We start from the raw sequence: 19,476 nt of genomic DNA, 5'->3' as shown, positions 1-19,476 counted from the left end.
AGTCGTGGGCGAGGACAAGGCTAAAGTTCACTTTAGTTCAACTTTCCAGGGACCAGCTTCTCACGCAAGGGCCTCGAGGCGTGTCACGTATTTCACGCAACGCGATTTTAATTGCCCTTTATATTTTTTATATTTTGGCCGACGCTGGAGATGTTGCCTCATTAACGAATAAAATAGTGAAATATATTGGAAAATAACGTTTGACTGTACTTCCTTGTTAAATTGGCGGGAGAGCTCCAAATCAGAGATGGTCTATTATCACACTTGTCACTCCACTGAAAAAACAACAACAACTCTTTCTGTAAATGTCAGGGTAAAACCATAGCCTGTAAAAATAAAAGTAAAACTTGTAAACATGAAAAAAAAGTATGTTATATTAACAAGAGTTATTGTCTAAATGTACAACTGTGAATTTATCAACCTAAGGTTACGAGACCAATAAATAAGGCCTGATTAAATTTTAGTTTGAATTAAACGAGATCATGTTTAAGAAAAAACGCATGATGTGCCATAACGTCAGACAAAAAAAAAAAAAACCCACACAAAATACTTAGACGCTGTGTTATATTATATACTGTATCATAATCAAACAGTATATGTGTTGGTTTGTGGAAATAGAAACGGAGTGAGACGTCTTCTTTCTTTATCCGCATTAACATTTTTAGCCACAAGAGCAAAATTAATAAAATACTACTCAATAACAGGTTCTTTCTTGAATAATTGTAAGAAAAAGGAAGCAAAAACCATCTCGGGTCAGTATAAATGTAGGTCTTAGGTCGGGACTTAGATGTCAACATTTTATTTGAAAAGAAAGAAATCCTTACTTTACAGCTTGTTGGTGGTATTAGCTTGTTTTACTGTCAAGAGATAAAGAGGTGAGTGATGCACTATTAAATGTTTTACTTTAACATGTTTTCACTTAAGTTATCACGGCTTTGAAATGTTGTAATATGTACTTGTGTGTTTGGGTAGGATACATTTTTCTATTTTGATTCATAAACTGTGTTGTACAAAGGTAGGACATGTTTTAAAAAAACAAAACATGAACAATATTTATAAAACGGTGTAATGGCTTTTCTCAGCATCAACTCAGTCATCATTTATTAGCAATGGGCTCAAATGCAAAATATGAATGCATTTTTTTTTATCTCAAAGGCTTAGTTAATTTGAAAATGTTTGGTAATTGCATAAATAACATGGAGTTAATCTAGTCTTCCTTTTACTGGTCCAGTTACAAATCAAATCAAACTTGCTTTATTGTTTCTCTTATTGCATTAAATGTATGTAAAAAGAAAAAAGAAAGACAGCACTGATGGGTTTATTTGCTTCATGGCTGCTGTTCTAAGTTGTTTTAAATAAAGGTTCTGGTCTGTTTTCTGTTAGCTTGGAGGAGACTTTCTAAAACACACTGTACACACAAAGGGTTAAGTATTTTTTATATATATCGAATATAGTGATAAACTTTGTTATTACTGAGTGCCAGAGTGTATTCAAAACTGCAAAGATGCAGGTTTTATGGCATGTCAAACATACATTTACCCTGCTGAAGGAAGTGTGCATATAAAACAGCTGTGTGTGTTGTTGCAGGATGAGTGGAGCTGTCCATCAGTCCATGTTGTTCCTTGAGCTTCCCGACCTGAAGAAGCTCTGCTGTCTCACTCTGACTCTGCAGGAGGAGGGCGAGGAGCCGAGGAGCAAACAGATCAAGATCTGCAGGTGACAGCCAAAAGAGGAAACTCTAACCTGTACCCTAAAAGACTTAAAGGAATAGAACGCTTTTTCATTACTTATAAGACAGACTCTGTAGCACTGCTTAGAGATCCCATATTCTCCTCATGTTCTCAGTTTGGAAAACCTGTAGATGAGCTTTGCATGATTTGCAGCTAACACACTCCTCATTTATTTTATACTGGCGTCAGTAAAAAAAAAAAATAATAATAATCTGGGCCTCTACTTGAAGCGTTTTGTTTCAGCTGCTGTCTCCCTCCCCAAGTGCTTGCTTTCTTCTGATTGGCCAGCTCTCTGCAAAAGGGCAAAACGCTCATGAGCAGAAATCAATTTAAACTTCTTTAAGAAAAAATAAAACTTTTTTGCTGAGATGAAAAGTTTCAACTCGACGGATAGATGTGGATATTTGAAGGTTTATTTTATTCAAAGATGAGAGCTTGACTCAGGTGTAGCCAGATCCGGTATATATTCTATGAGTATACTGCTCTTTGCCTGGGTGAAACACAAAATCAAGTTGGACTACATCATGAACTTGAACCCAGTGTGTGTGCCCTTCACTACTCTCTGTTTGTCCACAGAGAGTTGGTGCTGCTCTACTCTGATGTGCTGGCCTTCCCCGCTCTGGACTCCTTCACTGAGATAACAGCGGTCATGGCTGTAAGAAAAACACACACACACGCACACACACACCTACAATTTACCCCCATACAACATGCTCCATACAAAACGATAACCCCACTAAAACTTCTCCAGATCAGCTGAGATTTAATTTGGCAGATGGAAGTAACTTTAAAGTTTTCCTCAGTCTTATACCCGAACTGTTTCAGCACGGCCTTCTCATGGCGTCATGCTCACCTCTCCATGAAGAACACATCTCTGTGGTTACCGATCTGAGGACTTCCTCCTCTGCAGCGCTCAGAGACGTGTTCGCGTGCAGACACTTTCCAAGCACAGACACGCAGCCAAAACATAGTTGGTCTAAATTCCAAGCATTCTCTGTGTGTTTGTCTACACACACACACACACACACACACACACACACACACACACACACACACACACACACACACACAGGAAAAGTCTCATTGTCAGTTCTGTGATATAATAATGCCTCCTTCTCACGCTGCTCTCAATCACGCACGTTCCGACCTGATTGCTTCACAGCTGCACTAACAAGATAAACCTCTTACTCACTGTTTCCAAAAAACTCTGTATTTCTATCTGAACGTTCTCCAGGTTCCTTTCAAACATGTGTAATGTGTTCTGGATTCATGGAGATTTATGTTGACACCACAGCTACCGGGATAGCTGTGTTAGTTTGCTGGGATTTTGTTTAAACTGGCAGATTTTTGGTTTACACAAAAGCATGTTTTTATGCACACGAGAGACAGCTGAGTTCAATATGAAACATGTAAAGTGGATGTAGGCGCAGGAAACAGTTTTATTTGACTGTCACTGTGTCTTGATTACAGTTCTTTTCACCTGATGTAAACAGAGCCGTTCATCACCTGTGATTGATAAAAGCCGTTCCCTCTCGGTTGTCTCCACATGTCGTCTCTGTTCTCTGCAGGTCTCGTTTTACCAAAAAGGAATCACGCAGGCGTTTGGAAGGAGACGCAGCCTGAAGGTTGGAAGAAAGGACGATTAAATGCAGTTTGAGTTTATTCTTCAGAACAAAAAAAAAAGATATGGAAGATTAGAAATATTTCAACATTTCCTTAATGACAATGGATTATGTTTGTGTGTGTGTGTGTGTGTGTGTGTGTGTGTGTGTGTGTGTGTGTGTGTGTGTGTGTGTGTGTGTGTGTGTGTGTGTAGCTGGGCTCTCCTCAGTGTGTGTATCCAGGCGTCCTGCAGGCCTGTCTGTCCTACTCTCTGATCACCAGACTGGCTCCCAGTTGGAATAAAGCAGGACTCTACCTCATCAACGGTGTGTGTGTGTGTTCATGGTGTCTAAACCTGCTGCATGCAAACAATTACTTTTAAGTGGTATTTTAACTGAAAACTTCATGTGTGATTTTCAGCTCTTGTTCACTCTTTTCGACATGTTCTGTTCACGGTGTAAAGCACGAGGCGTGAAGTGATTTGGTGCATGATGTCTGACTACATTTTGTCAGTGCCTGATCTGAAGGCCTGAGCACATAGAACCGAGGTTGTATACGTCATCGGTGTGTTTTTAGACGAAACACAAATAGAAATAAAAATCATAACTTGCTTGGCTGCAGAAAGGTTGGTTTTTTTCAGTATTTTTTTTTTTAGTATAAAGATAGATGTTGAGATGTTTAGCTGTTGGAGCTGTTGGGACTGATGGAACAACCAATCAGCTCACAGTAAGCAGCTGTTCAGAAGCTCAGCAGCTTCATATAATAAAACTACGATTACCATCTGCTGTCAGCAAAATATTTACAGCTGGTCAGTGTGCTGCAGTAGGCTGTAGTGTGTGTGTTTTTGTTTGTGTAAGTGTGTTTGTGTGTATGTGTGTATGTGTGTGTGTGAGGGGAAAAAGTGTGTGCTGAGTGTTGCAACAGTCAGTCAAGCCTTCACCTTGGACCCAGTCGGACATAAAATAGATGTGTGTGTGTGTGTGTGTGTGTGTGTGGTTGTTTGTGTGTGGTTGTGTGTGTGTGTATGTGTGAGAGAGGTTGCTGGATTGTAAAATTGTGACTGTAAAAATTAATAACATTTAAGTTGAACTTGTCTCGATTTTAAACTTTTTCTTCCTCAGAGTTTGAATTAAAAACATTTTGGACAAAAATCCGTTGTGTCCAAACTTTACAAACAGAAAGTCATTTAAAGAAAGTGACGGGTCAAGGTAGACGAGCAGCTCCTGTGGTCTGAGGTAGAATACCTGTTTTTATTAATGGAGTCTGCTGTGTTTGGAGAGTAACAGCTGTTTGTGGTTGAAAAGTTTCCTTCATTTTGAGGCGCTGATCTTGCAGCTCTGGCTCATGAAATCCAGAAGTTTTTATATTTATTTAAACTTTGTGTTTGTTTGTTTTTTTTATGTTCTCAGGAAGAGACTTTCTGAGGGATGCGGGGAGGCTCAACGCCGTCAGTAAGTTTCTCTGAGACTCGTTCATCTCTTACACTCCTTATCTTTGAATGTTTTATGACTCCACTTTGTCCCAGCGCTGCAGATTGCACGTTAATATCAGAGTGTGTTTGGTGTTATTGTGATTAAATAGCACTGAGCGCTGAGATGTAACAACCGTTTACGACGGGCTGCATGTTGGCTGTGGGACAGCTGCGTCTCCCTGAACTTTATATTTGTTTAGTAAATGAACATTTCTTTATCGATGTCATAAATTCTATTTCCCCCTATCAGGCTGTTTGCAACATGCACGGAGGATTTGAACTGTGTCTCGTAACATATGAGAAAACAGTCTCATGAATTCATTGATGAGGCCGTCATTTATTTAGAACAACAACAAGGAATGAAACAGAGTAAGAGGGAGAGTATTGTGTATGATGTGAATTATTCATGTAGGCTGAATTTAAAGTGATCCATGATGTTTAGAAGTTGGTTGTTTTTTGTCATATGTCGGGGTGCGTCAGGCTCATCAAATAACAAACCTTATTTACATCATTAACAGGTCCTCACTTTACATACAGGATAGAGAGAGAGAGAGAGAGAGAGAGAGAGAGAGAGAGAGAGAGATCGTAGCAGCAGAAACATCACTACTCACCTGCTGTTACACAGTGGACATAAATACCACACATCCCAAGTGTGACCATGCATTATTTATCATGCTCGTGACATATTCTACAGATGTAGAGCTAAACATGCTAACACAGGCTCACTATATCTCTCTACTGTACATCATCATTTCACTGTTTATTCCGTTAGCCCAGCTGCTCACTCTGTAAGTGTGAGTGCTCTGTCTGAGGAGGTTTGGGACATGGGAGTCTGAGTGAATTCATGTTGCGGCGGTAACCTAGCAACGAGCGAGGCCCTTCGGGATTGGCTTTCTCATGGGTCTGTGGAAGCAGACAGGTGTCCTCTGCGGTTATCCAGGCTCGGGAGTTTTTGGAGAGGCTGCAGGGAAATCATTTTTGGTCGGCCTCGTCCACTTAAGGAGGGTCTTCCAAAACCATCAGGCGACCCATGAAGGAGACAGCAGGGATTGGCTCACACTTTGAGGAACTCCTGAACCCAACCAACACGTCCTCTGAGGAGGAAGCAGAGTCTGATGACCCAGGGGAACCCTCTTTTATATCCTCTATCCTACCTCGAACCAGAAAAGGGCAGCAGCTGTACACGAGACCCACCCTGAGCTGCTGAGAGCTCTGACCTGTTAACATGCGAGCGGAAATCATCACGTCTGCTCTGAAACCCTGTGAGAGATGTTTTGTGTGTGTCAGGCATGGAGCTGAGCACCAGAGAGGGACAGCTGTGCATCAGTATCGAAGCCAACACAGTCCGACTGCCTCCAACCAAAGTGAGAGAACAAAAACTGTTGAACCTTAATGTCTTACACACAACTTGTAATTGTATTTGATTATATTACTTATTTTCTCTTGGTGCTCTTAAGAAGATTCTCCCCTTACGCTTCCTTCCCAGTGTGGTTTCTAAAGCACTGAATGTACTTCGACCACATCATCACTTTGTGTTTGTGTTTGTGTGTTTACTCTTCGTGCAGCTGGAGGACTTTGAGCTCCCCCCGTTAGTGCTCAGGAAGTTCTGCACTGATCCTGACTCCGTCCTCAACCCCGCCTCCACAGGGGGAGCCATGTGGTGTCACATCCTGCCCAGGTAGGACAGCGCCACCCGCTGGACGTAAACCAACAGAACAGAAAGCCCTGTTGAAACCGTTACCCGTTTCGTTTGTAAAAAAAACAAAGAAAATCTTGTCAGCCTACGCTTGAGAATCACATCCTGCCTCATGTCCTCCCCTGATCTCACCACAAGGATCCTTTTTTTCCTTTAAGTCTGGATATTTGACATTTTCCTATAAAATATTCAGGCAGAGTGCCGAGTATGAGGAGAATTTAAAACTCTTTAGCCTCATTCTCTACTTCCTGTATAACCTTTCCAACCTTTTCAGTAGTCGTCTCGATCAGTTTGGTTAAAAGGATATTTTCAGTTCATTAATGACCTTGATGCATCATTTTCATCAGACGAAGGATTTAAGAGAAACTGATGATGACTTCCTTTAACTCATCCTTTAAAATGTGATCTCTATTTTCATTGAACTTATTATCCCTTTGATTTTATTATACTTAACAGAAAACAGATAATGTTTTAAACATGATGAGAGTGAAGGGAGATCATGATAAGTTAACAGAAACGACCCTTCACTCTCCTTCTTTTGCTCCAGATGTGAGAATGGAAGCTGATTTTTATCAGCCAAAACATTCTGGGACTTTTTTTGGGGGGGGGGGGGGAGAAACACCAAAGATAGAACCAGAAGCAGAGTGTGTAATACTGACTGTGAGCAGCAGGGGGAGCTGCAGCTCTTTTAAACATCCGGCAGGAATCCGAAGCTTTTTTTTTAATACTTTGATATTAGGCTATTATTTGATATGAGTGTGTGTGTGTGTGTGTGTGTGTGTGTGTGTGTTTGAGTATGAAGAAAGGTCAGATCATCACCATCAGCCGCCAGTTGCCCGAAGACGGACCTTTCAGGACCTACAGTGACCTGCAGAGTCATTGGAACCACCTGGTACCACAAATACACTTCTTATGTGTCGCTCCTATACTTACAGTAAAACATGTAGTGCTATTTAACTTTGTCAAGAAGAAGGTATTTACAACAAGGCTAATGTACATAGAAAGGAGAGAATATTCCCACGTGACAGGTGCACCAAGGATACGATCTGCAGCTTGTTACACCCTGTGGTTTAGCTGTGTGTGTGTGTGTGTGTGTGTGTGTGTGTGTGTGTGTGTGTGTGTGTGTGTGTGTGTGTGTGTGTGTGTGTGTGTGTGTGTGTGTGTGTGTGTGTGTGTGTGTGTGTGTGTGTGTGTGTGTGTGTGTGTGTGTGTGTGTGTGTGTGTGTGTGTGTGTGTTTCAGTATGGTTACAGACTCCCTGAGCTCGCAGAGGAAGAGGTGGTCTACTGCAGCATCTACTTCAAACTGGTGGGAGACAGACTCTTCACGTATCCCGAAACACTCGACTCGTGAAAAATGAACAAAATCTGACTTGACATAAAAAAAAAAATAATTGCGACAAGATAATTCTGTAGCCTATAGGGGCTTAATATCTTTTTTTTTTTTACATATGTATTCTTTTAACTATTAAACACACTGACTTAAATCTTTACAGTTTATTTTAAAGATATTCATCTGAGGGAGTAAAAGCTGCGGTGTGTGTGCCTGACGGCTGGACTCAGTCTGCTGTGTCGATGTTGTTGCCTTAACCTCCTCACTGAGCAGTTACCCTCTGAGCTGTGTCCGCCTGCAGCCCGTGCAGCGCTGCCCCCGCGTCCACCTGCAGGGGGCGCTGGGCTCCTTCCTCTCTGACATCAGCGAGCGGCTGCAGAGTGTGTGTGGCTTTCCCGCAAGACTGACCGACAAACTGTGTTATCGCACAGTCGGGTTGTGCACGGCTGCCTCAGTAAAGGTGCGCGCGCACACACACACACACACACACACACACACACACACACACACAGAATGAATTCAGGAAACAGGCTTCAGTGAGTCAGTGTGTTTGGGTATCAGTCAGTCAAGCATGTGAGTTAGTTTCATGCTTCTCCTCAGACACACAGCTGTGTGTATTTTGTTATGCTGCAGAGAAACCGGCGGACACGGTGACCGTGACTAATCTGCGCAGCATACTGTAACTGCTACGCTGTCTGGCTTTTCATTTTTTTTTTTTCTCAAACAGGTAGTTTATTTGCATGTACAAGTTGACATGTTGCAGTCTGCCTTTAAAAGTGCTCGTGTAACATGAGGATTTGACTGACTTTGTTACTTTTGCCGGGAAAAAATATGATATGATATTTGTCAATTTCTCCATCATCATGGTGAAGCCAGCAGTTAGCATCGAACGACTTGCAGGCAAGACTCTCTCCACAACATCCTGTAGCACGCAGATTGTGTGTAGAGATAATTGAGTGAAAAAGAATTTGTTCCTAAAACAGAAAATAACTTGTTTTAATGTTAGACTGTCGAAAGTCTACTTAATGGATTGAACTGGGATTATGTGCTCTATCTATGATAGTAGGCGGTGTGTGAATTGTTTTTGGTTTTCTTTCTTTTCCACATAAACTTACAGGCACGTTTTTTTATGTGCGTGTGTGGAGGATGAAGTTGGAGCAGGAAAATTTGTTATCGGAGCGTTTTCCCACCCTGTAAAATCTTCATGGACAGTTTTACGAGCGTGAAGGTGCGACGCTGCAGAGACGACCCCCCCCCCCCCCCCCCCCCCCCCCCAGCAACCCCATTATCCCCCCCCCGCCCCAGAATAACGAGGAGACTGTTTCATGATACAGATGTCAGCAGGACTGGGAAGGAAATGTGTTTCTGGTTTGTCTCTTTTAATGAAAATCTGCTTGAGACATAAAAACTATAAGCAGTATTTAAATCTCCCGAGGTCTTTGATGAACTTAATCATCATGTTTGGGAGGCTTTAACTCCGTACAATAATACAATAAACCAGCCGTATGCTTTTAACACTTTTCTAAGTGTGTGTCTCCAAGGTTAACAAACGTTACACATGGTTTTAATGAGTGTTTGTTGGATAATAAACTCAGCTTTGACAGCTTTTAATACATTAGTTCATCTCTCCCTGAGAGGCTCTCATATTCAGCCCAGAGATTATTTCTCCTCCTCACAGCTCATCCTGGGCTTTTCTTTTACCGGCTGAAGCTGAAGTGGATTTTTATCAACTTGAGAAGCTCTGCACAGTGAAACATCCCAAAAGATCGATTCACCGGCCACAGAATGAAAATCAAATATTGATGGTGTTCTGCAGAGTTCATTTAAAAAAGATGCGTTCACGTTGTCGAGGAAACTGAAAGACTTTATAACTTCAGATAAGTTGAAGCCATCTGTAAAAATATAAAAAATAACGAAAAAAATACTTCAAGCTGAGTTCTGAAATATTACGGCTAATTTATGAAAGAAAAAGATCAACAGGAGTGTTTTCAATCCGCAGTCAGAGAGGAGAAGAAGAAGTCCTGTGTATTGAAAAGTTTAATTTGTGTGTTCGTGGTGAGTGATATCACAGCTGTTCGTGTAACAGCTGTAGGGTTTCTCTCTGTAACTGTGTCAGACACTTCGAAGAACAATCTGAATCTGTCGGGGACAAACACTACTTTCTCTACAAATGCAGCCTTTACAGCCTTTTCAGGCTTGTACACTGAAATGATGTCGTGGAGCAGCTCCAAAAAATGTTTGTGCCTTTACTGATTTTAGCCACAAAAAAAAGTGGAAAAAAAAGGCTCTTTTTTTTTTTTTTTTTTTTTTTTTTTTAACTTTCCTGCTTTTTATTGGCCCTGAGGTTTCATATACTTGGACCAGTGGTTGTAAAACTTTTTCCATCATGTCGCGCGTAATCTTTCTTGTGCATGGGTTTGAAATCAGAGGGTTTGTTCTCTGCGAAACACTTCTTCTTTTTCTTCCTGAAGTTTTGTATAACATTATGATTTAACTGATGATGTCATCCTTTAACGGCTCCACTGTCAGTGTATAAAAAGCTCGTGTTTATAAAGTGGCTGTGTTCTCCTCTTCTTCTCCTGCAGGTGTTGAACGGCGAGCAGGTGAATCTCACCTCCTCCTGCTCCATCAGGCCCGTCCTCACTCAGCTCCCTCCTCCTCTCAAGCCCTCATTCGGTTCACAACCTCTCTCCCAGCAGGACAGAGTGCAGAGGATTGTGGGTAATGGATGTGGATTCAGGGGCAGACTTACACAAAGTCAAGGGTATCAAGAAGATCAACATTGCCCTGCCTCTTCCTCCTCAGTGTGTCTGTCAGCTCCTTCCTCCTCTTCCTCTTTTTTCTCTGTTTTCCAGCCAGCCTCCTCCCTCACCTCCTTCCCCTCTTCCTCCTCTTTCCCCCCTCCTCTTCCTCCCCTGAGTCAAACCCCAGTGCATCCTCCCCCCAAACTGGTTCCCATCTTCAAGAACAAGTGTCCATCGCGTCGTATCAACGTGGCCCTCCTGAGAGCGCAGAAACAGGGACAGCAGCTGATTGGAGCAGGGGGGGAGAGAGGGCGAGTGACCTTACCTGCTTTTAAGAAGAAGACCCCGACCACATCTTGTGTTTTCTCTTTGTCAGCTTCATCTTGCCCACCTACTATTCCTCGCTTCAAACCTTGCCCTAAACCCAAGAGCAGCGCCTTCCCTCTTCCAGCAGGTCAGCCCAAACTCAAACGCCTCCCCAGCCTCAGCCTCGCGTCCCGGTCTAAACCCGGGCTCATCCTCAGTCCAAAGCCAGAAGTCCAGTCCAAAGCCAAGTCCAGCAACAAAACCGAAAAGATGGCGAGTTCAGAAAGCGGCACTGCAGCTATATCAAGTGGAAAGGTGCAGGAAGGAGCATCAAAGCAACCTTCAGCTGCTCCACCTGAGCCTCCTCCACTGCTGACAGCCACAGAAATCTTAAACAGCAGCACAGCAGTGAGTCCAGCTTACGTAAGTCTGGTTCTTGTAGATCTTTATAATGATTTGCTTTATTCCTGTGCTGAAGATGAACCAAGAAAACACCTGTCTGTGAGGTAAATGAGTGAAAAGTTTTGTTAGGTTTATTGATTTATTTTGAGTTTCCAAACTCTCGGAGTTCTTGGGTCACAGCTGCAAAATCCCTTTTGATCACAGCCGTAGTTATCATGTGAAGCTGTGTGCTAACTGGCCTGTTTGTTTTTCAGGGAGTTGTATTTGAGTCAAAGCCGAAGAAATGCAAACCTGCGCTTCGAGTTACAGATGTTGAGAAAATGGCCAGGAGCAACCAGGTGAGGGGAGACGGTAGACTTTACACCTCGTTTAGTCCATCGAACGTCTTCAAAGTAAAATTGTAAATTGCTCTTTACATCCATTAAGTTGTGCAGTAGAGCGGGGCACATTAACTGGAGCTACAGCCCCAGCTAGTGGTGGGAGGCAACATTACAGTTTAGACACAACATTGTTGTCACGACTGTCTGCAGAAACACAGGGAGGAGGGCCCAATTGCAGAAAACAGAAATTTATTAAACAAAAGATAAAACAAAAACTTACAAGTCAAAAACTAAATCCAAAAACAAAGAACAGAGAAGATCGGATCGGATCGCAAACTTTAAGTTTGTGACCCCAAAATTGGGCAGTATCGCCATGTCTGTGTCCAAACTGTATCCCTGAGTAGACAGCCTGTACGGATTAACTCCATGTGTGAACACATCTGTGGTTTAGGATCAGGAAGTGTGTGTTTAGTCCACACTGCTTCTTCACCCATGTCTGTGTTTAAATCAAACCTGAATCAGGGAATCATCCCTTTGTGTCGTTTTGTGTGTTTAAAAAAGCTTGGAGCCCAAAGGGGGACGCTCCAGTTGTTTTGTTTTGTGATTATTAAAGTGAAAGAAAGTAAAAAGTCCTGGCACTTTGTTTCAGAGGAAAAGCAGAGACTTTAATGTGATGAATCTCCAGTGCGCCCGCTCGTACGGCGTCACCCGCCTCATAAACATCCTGAAGGAGGACGACACACATTAACGTGATGTATTAAAGGGTGTTAGTGTGATGAATGGCGCGCGCACACGGCTCACTCTCCTCACAAACATCCTTCCTCAGGAGGGTGACAACTGTTAAAGTGATGAATGGGCCAGGAGGAGCTGCGAGCCCACCAGGAGCACGGAGCATTAATAACAACATTCATCAGTTTTATGGCTTCAACCTGCGAGTTTTCAAGAACGATATATCAGCTAACCTTTCTCTTTTACTTTTATTTACACAGCTTCAACAGCAGACACTTTGCTGTCAATATATACACTTTGTTCTATTTATCCTGGAGCTTTAAAGAACACTCAGAATACTGCTCCTGAGTCAAACACACCGTTTCTCTCTCAGCTTCATCTCATGAATTCATTTCCTTCCCAAACCTTCCCTCAAAGAACCTCCGTGAGAGATTGTTCTCTGTATTTATTTGTCTTTGTCGACGCTCGCTGCGTAATGCAAAATAAATACTCCCCAGATGGTCGTCTTCCATGACTGAAGAAAAAACAAGAGAAGTCTGTCTGATTGATATCACGTTAGTGCAGCTCTTGTCAGATTGCACAGTGAACTCACATGTGTTTAACCTGTCTGCTCCTAAACAGGCAAGGAATGTTACCTTGTTAACTTGTCCCGTTGCTGCTTAATGATGTGACCATATATGTGGGCTGTTAACCGAGTCGACGTGTACAGTGTAGTGTCAGATGAGAAGACAGCTGGTAGGAGATGGTTTCTCTTCAAGTCAAGACCATTGACTCTACATTCAAATGGACAGCGCCTCTCATTCTTTTTCCTTTTGAAGCCAGAATACAGCTGTATGATCGAACTGCAGATTGACACCACGCCCCTTTGGCTAATCACAGCACACATTTAACGTAGCGATTTAAACGGCTCCTAAAGAGGGTACAGTCCGCATCAGAACAGATTCTGGTGTCTGTTTGAAGCAGAGTCTCACGGTCGTGGAAAGTTGTTGGACTGTTTCCTTCGTTAGAGGCAACACTGACATGAGAGAGTTGGAGATGACATGCAGCAAAGGGCGGAGGTCGGATTCAAACCCACGACCGCTGGGATGACGATTACAGCCTCGGTACAGTACGTGGGGTGCACAGCATTCCCCCCTCGGCTGTCTCCGTCTTTTTCCGCTTCACTCTGAAAATGTAGTTGAGAACGCTTTAAGGAGCCGCATCTGATTGAATCTTTTGTTTCAGCTATGATAAATTATTAAAACCAATCTACTTAGAAGTATGAATACTTAGAAATAAATCATCTTAATATTAACTAACAATCAGATGTTGAGGTTTATTTTAACTTTAAAGTTTGACACATGTCCCGTCTGTTAACATGGAGTAAGCAGGGTTTATAAATTATACTGCAGCCAGCCAGAAGGGGGAGCTCCAAATATTCTGGCTTCACCTCCAGAAGTGTGTTGTTCCGTCCATCTCAACATACAGTCAATGGTCTGAACACGTAGCTTCTGGTGCCTGCAAACACTTTAAGAAATGGTTGATTGGTTGTAAATTCACTGTAAACTCTCTCTCCTACTGCTGTCTCTACGGATGAGTGCAATGAACTGGCTCAACGATTCAAGTCGGCATCCTCTCTAGTCATTCCCAGAAATATGTGCCTTTTTCAAAATGTGGGTCCACAATGCCAGTTCAATGTTGTGTCTAAGCTGTAATGCAGCCTCCTGCCACCAGTTAAGGTTGTAGCTCCAGTTAATGGTTCTGCTCTCCTGACTCTACTGCCTGGATGTAAACAAGCTATAATGGATGGTTGGTTTTCTCAGAAGAGCAAAACTGAAATACACGTAGATGAGACTTGAACCTTTATCTTTTGGAGTGTGGTATTGACAATTGGGCATGCTTCGTCCTGTCTTAACTCGTACAGTGTGAGCGCATGAATCCTGAGCTTTGGTTGTAAACGATTCATTCTTACAGTGTGAGCTGACATTCCACCAACACTTTTATACAGTCGCCAGGCTTTAAGTCACATGTTTTATTTGACAATAAAGTTCCTCTTCCCCTTATTTTCTTTTTTCACTGCCTTCGCTATTTATGTATTATCTGTACATCCCTGCATCTGGTTTCTTTTTGTGCCTCTCTCTTTTCTCTCTCCAGTTGTTTAAGCTGAACTCTGCGACCCTGCTGGCCTGGTTAAAAGGCAGAGGAGCGACTGTCAGTGCCAAATACAAGAAGGAGGAGCTAATGCTGAAGGTCATGGGCTGTCTCGCAGAGGCCTGAGACCAATCTACTTATGTTAGCATTAATGCTGCTCTAAGCTACTTGTTTCAATACTTTATGTTAAAAGGGAAGCTGCAACAAAAGAGCACTTTTATCCCCGCTAATTGAGATCCTGAAGATTGGCCAAAGTTTCAGTCTTGTGTTAGATGAAGTCACTTTGGAGTATGAAGTTAAATATAGACTTCATAAGACTTTCTGTTTTTGTTTGATCAGATTGTTACGCTCTGCCAGAGTGCGTCTGTAACAAAACATTTATGGCCTGTTTAACGATTACGTTCTTTTTATTGGAGGAATTCTGTGTTTATGTTCCTTCTTTTTCTTTTAAAAAAAATGTGAAACTTTTTACTCTACAGGGAAAATATATTTTTTCAACATGTTTGGGGGTCAGTAATCTTTCAGCTGGCAGCAGTGAAACAGGCTGTAACATCTTTGATGGATCAGTGTACGACTTGATAGAAAACAACAGTTTTACATAACAGGAATTACTAATCAACTGTTGGTGTTATCGCATGTTGCAGAAGTTAAAGCCTGTTTCACTGCTGCGTGGATAGAGTAGGTAGAGTCTTAACTGCAAATTGTTAAAGCCCCAAATATGTTGAATAAAACGGGTCATAGATGCACGGATGCTGGAGTTGGCTGTAAAGAAGTTGTCTACCTCTCAGATGTTACGGAAGTTGGATTCACTATGAAGGGAGTTTAGTTCTGATTCTTGGATTAGTTGTGTATTTGAATGGAAAATATTCTTTGTTGTGAATTCCTTCATCAATATTTCCTTATTTAAAAATTATTTATAAAAAATACTTACCACTATTGTTCAAATATGTATGTACATAAATATATTTATGTACAAAAAAAGAATTTGAGCCTCGTTATTTATGTGTGTCTTTGTCTGTAAATTTATCAGACGTCCAGTTGAAACATTTTGTTCATCTTTGGCCCTTTTACAGGTAAATAGATCAGAAAGCAGGACTAGTGTGAGGTGTAATTCAACTGTGATTGATAGATGACTTTTGCGTGACCTAAGTAATTTCATTTTCAGGGATTAGTTGTACTACGATGAATTGTTATTTTATCTTTTTTTGGATATACACATTTTGTATGCAGCTTTTATTATGCAAGTAAAAATACGTATCTCAGTCACAGTGACCATGTATCCATGAGTGTCTGCACAGGAGGATAATTATCCTGTTGTTGTGTTTGTGAACGTAAACATCATGTCCTGACTTCAGAAACAGGGATAAGCCGTGACTCATAACCGAGATGCTCAAGTCTGTGTAAACACCCTTATCGATGCACTTTACTAACAATGTTATACCGCTGGCTGCGGCTTATAACTTTGCGTCGCCGTAACCTTTGCTTAACTTCAGCTACACCTACTTTTCCAAATATGGTCACTTCTGGCTCCTGAAAAGAAAAATGTGAAAAGGTAATAACGGTGTCTTGAGATTACCGTATAGATATTTGTATATAACAGATTCCAAAACAGTTGTCTGTAAACCGTGACAGTAATCTCACTAGCAGGGCCTGCTATTGTCCTTCTGTCCGTTTGTGTCCCAGCAGGTCGCTGGTGGGTGGCTGTTTAGGATCGAGTCGTCAACCTCTCTTATTCTCTCTGATCCATCCTCGGCGTCACACCATCAACACAGCTCCTGAATTGCACCATGTTGTTTTTTGGTAATAAGCCTGACAACCAGGCCTTCAGAGCCGAGTCATGACGAAAACCAATTGGCACCACATTTTCTGCTTCCATTTCTTATGACTCTTCTCAGGTGTAATGTGGGGGAAAAAGCTCAACCTAAGTAGTTAAGGAATCTTTTGTTTATGTCAATGAAGTAATGTCTCTGAATGTAATATGTGATACATTTTGGCGTATTTCGTTGGATAAATTGATGAAAGATGAGGAAGACAAGCTGTCCTCTGGGTGTGTGTCTGTGTGTTTGGACTCACGATCCGTCTGTTCCTGGGAACGAGGGTAAAATAATTCAACTTTATTGGCGAACAATTTAGAGCTCAGAAGATTGGGACCTTTCTGTATTTGGTTATAACGACAGAGCAGAGAGATTTTCTGAGTGTAAACAGAGAAATTCTTTGGACTCCGTTTATTGAGACGGGCACTTCTCATGGTAACAGACATGTTATATAATGTAACTCTAAAATAACACTAACTTTGAGTCCTTCTTGGCCTGTCGGAGAGAGAAATGTGAGGTTGTGTTTATCGGCTTTCAGATGGTAAGGAAGTGCTTTTTAAAATAATGTCAGTCAAGTTTGAAGTTGTGATTTTTGTAACATTTTTACAAAAGTTTCATGTGGCAGGTTTACTCCCAATTTCCTCTTTTAAAGTCGCTTGTTAAATAGTCGATCAATTTATGAGTTGATGTGTATGCTGAGGAGTGGGGTGGGGGGAAAATGTTGATGTATGACTACATATTGGTGCATTAACGTTCATCAGACTGTGCAGATTTTAAATGTTTTTGTGTTATCTGCAAATAGTGATTAACTCCAGTGGTATACATGATCCACCATGATCCCTTACAGCTGTCAATAAATGTAGATACCACTTTGATCGAAATGGGAAAACATTCCAAAATAAGCGCATCAGCGCTGAATTAAATGCCACAAAATAATACTTGGATGCTGCCTACAGTATAGAAAACCTTGAAATATAAATCATGTTTGAAACATTTTTTTGCAAAGCTGGTACAGGTCGTCGTCTGTACATAACCCAATTTTATAATTGTTTAGAGAGAACTGAGCCAAAAAGAAAAGAGAAAATGGGAGAATATGTGTGGATGTAGAGAGGGCCAAGAAATTAACATTTATATGCATTTGCCAAACAAAAAGCACTCGGCCCTATTTGCTGTTGGGTTCTCCCGACTTGGCCCCCCATCTTTCCCTCAAAGCTGACTGTATCTCCAGCCCCTCCCCTGCTCCTCTATCAGACTGAGAGTCATAGATCACCAGAGACCCTCGAATAATTGATTTGCAAATTGGATGCCTTTCATGGAATCAGTTTAGATAATAGGATAAAACAGAGCAGCACCCTGCACCTGATCTTCTGCTATGGGCGTCCCCCCCCCCCCCCCATCACCTGGAGTTGTTTAAAGAGATTCACACACTTGTGATGTAATATAAAAATCACAATACAGTTTGATCAATCAAAACAATTCATTTATTTAATTGATTTGACCAAGATACATGTTTTTGGGGTGTAGGAGGAAACCGGAGCCCCCGGTGGAAACCTACGCAGTCATGCAAACTCAACACAGACAGGGTGATGTGCCTGCTGTGAGGCCGCGGTGCTAACCACCGAGCCGCCATGCTGCCCTGTGTAGCTTCGCAGCCTTATGCCGTGTTCACACTTGATGTCATGGTGTGGTTTTGTCTCTGTGTTTCTTCTAGTTTTAGTTTTCATTCTGTCCTTAGTGTTATTTGTTTCCTAGTGTGGATTGTTTCCCTTGTGTGCTTTAATGTTTCATAGTCTTGTGTTTACTTTAGTCTTGAGTGTGTTTCCCTGTGTCCTATGTTTCCTGTCAGTTTATTTCCTGTCTTGTGTTTTAAGTCTAGTCTTTAGTGTTTCCTGTTTTATTTTGTAGATCTGGTTTTGGTGGTGGTGTCAGTGTTAGGTTTTAGCGCCGTCTGCTCCCTGTTCCGGCAGAGCGCCGTCTGCTTCCTGTCCCTGTTCCAGCAGAGTGCTGTCTGCTTCCTGTCCCTGTTCCGGCAGAGCGCCGCCTGCTTCCTGTCCCCGTTCCGGCAGAGCGCCGTCTGCTTCCTGTCCCTGTTCCGGCAGAGCGCCGTCTGCTTCCTGTCCCCGTTCCGGCAGAGCGCCGTCTGCTTCCTGTCCCCGTTCCGGCAGAGCGCCGTCTGCTTCCTGTCCCCGTTCCGGCAGAGCGCCATCTGCTTCCTGTCCCCGTTCCGGCAGAGCGCCGTCTGCTTCCTGTCCCCGTTCCGGCAGAGCGCCATCTGCTTCCTGTCCCCGTTCCGGCAGAGCGCCGTCTGCTTGTTCCCGTTGTTACCCTGATGTTCCTCACCTGTCTCGTTAGTATCACCTGTGTCTGATTACCCTGTGTCTATTTAGTCTGTGTGTTTGCCTGAGTTTCTGGTCGGGTCTTTGTCATTGTCATTGTCATTGTCTCGTGGTTTGTCGTGTTCCTGGAATGTGTTGCTTCTCCCTGCTCCCTGTGTTTTCTCCTCGTGGCCTTTTTGGATTTCCTTTGTTTTTGCTTTTCGGAACGTTTTGGATTTTTCCTTGTAAGTTTTTGTTTTGCCTTTTTGTTAAAATAAATTGGTTATTCTGCACTTGGGTCCTCTTCTCCCTGTTTCCTACCCAAAACGTGACAGAATGAACCGACCAGAAATGGACCCAGCAGAAGATTTTTGTTTAAATAACAAACCTTCTCCCTGGGATGGGACATGGCTTGCTTTTTTCCCTGGTACAAGAGGTAGGAGGAGACCAGACTCCATATCCTCTGATGCTCTGGTGGACTTTTTAATGGACTTATACTTGGAGCCAGAAGGCTCCACAAAGCCTCGGCTCAGGCTTCAGTCCAGGTCCAGGCCTCAGCCTAGTCCTCAACCCAGACCTCAACTCAGGCCTCAATCCAGGCTTCAGCCTCATGGTGCCTCAGAGCCTCTGCTTCCTGTACCCGTTCCGGCAGAGCGCCGTCTGCTTCCTGTCCCCTTTCCGGCAGAGCGCCGTCTGCTCCCTGTTCCGGCAGAGCGCCGTCTGCTTCCTGTCCCTGTTCCGGCAGAGCGCCGTCTGCTTCCTGTCCCTGTTCCGGCAGGGCGCTGTCTGCTACCTGTCCCGGTTCCGGCAGAGCGCCGTCTGCTACCTGTCCCTGTTCCGTCAGAGCGCCGTCTGCCTCCTGTCCCTGTTCCGGCAGAGCGCTGTC

General features: G+C 42.8%; 1 protein-coding gene across 1 annotated transcript; it reads left to right on the top strand.

Moving 5' to 3' along the window:
* The first annotated feature begins 1 nt into the window (after nucleotide 1).
* Nucleotides 2–14,815, top strand: cUnh18orf63 (chromosome Un C18orf63 homolog). Its single transcript, XM_079361282.1, has 14 exons — nucleotides 2–875; nucleotides 1,588–1,716; nucleotides 2,307–2,385; nucleotides 3,299–3,355; nucleotides 3,547–3,658; nucleotides 4,742–4,783; nucleotides 6,091–6,167; nucleotides 6,369–6,481; nucleotides 7,295–7,391; nucleotides 7,741–7,826; nucleotides 8,104–8,290; nucleotides 10,416–11,288; nucleotides 11,537–11,620; nucleotides 14,465–14,815. The coding sequence occupies exons 2-14, from the start codon at nucleotides 1,589–1,591 to the stop codon at nucleotides 14,585–14,587; spliced, it is 2,058 nt and encodes a 685-aa protein (XP_079217408.1). The 5' UTR covers nucleotides 2–875; nucleotide 1,588; the 3' UTR covers nucleotides 14,588–14,815.
* The last annotated feature ends 4,661 nt before the right edge of the window (nucleotides 14,816–19,476 follow it).

Source organism: Symphodus melops (assembly GCF_947650265.1).
Source record: "Symphodus melops genome assembly, chromosome: 14".
Lineage (NCBI taxonomy): Eukaryota > Metazoa > Chordata > Actinopteri > Labriformes > Labridae > Symphodus > Symphodus melops.
This window is presented reverse-complemented; position numbering and strand designations above follow the sequence as displayed.

Bases quoted from the DNA above. Each gene is read 5' to 3' on its own strand.
- cUnh18orf63 (XM_079361282.1), top strand. From the start codon at position 1,589: ATGAGTGGAGCTGTCCATCAGTCCATGTTGTTCCTTGAGCTTCCCGAC. The intron at 3,659-4,741 runs GTGTGTGTGTGT...TTATGTTCTCAG, and splicing joins AGGACTCTACCTCATCAACG to GAAGAGACTTTCTGAGGGAT. The intron at 6,482-7,294 runs GTAGGACAGCGC...TGTGTGTTTGAG, and splicing joins TGGTGTCACATCCTGCCCAG to TATGAAGAAAGGTCAGATCA.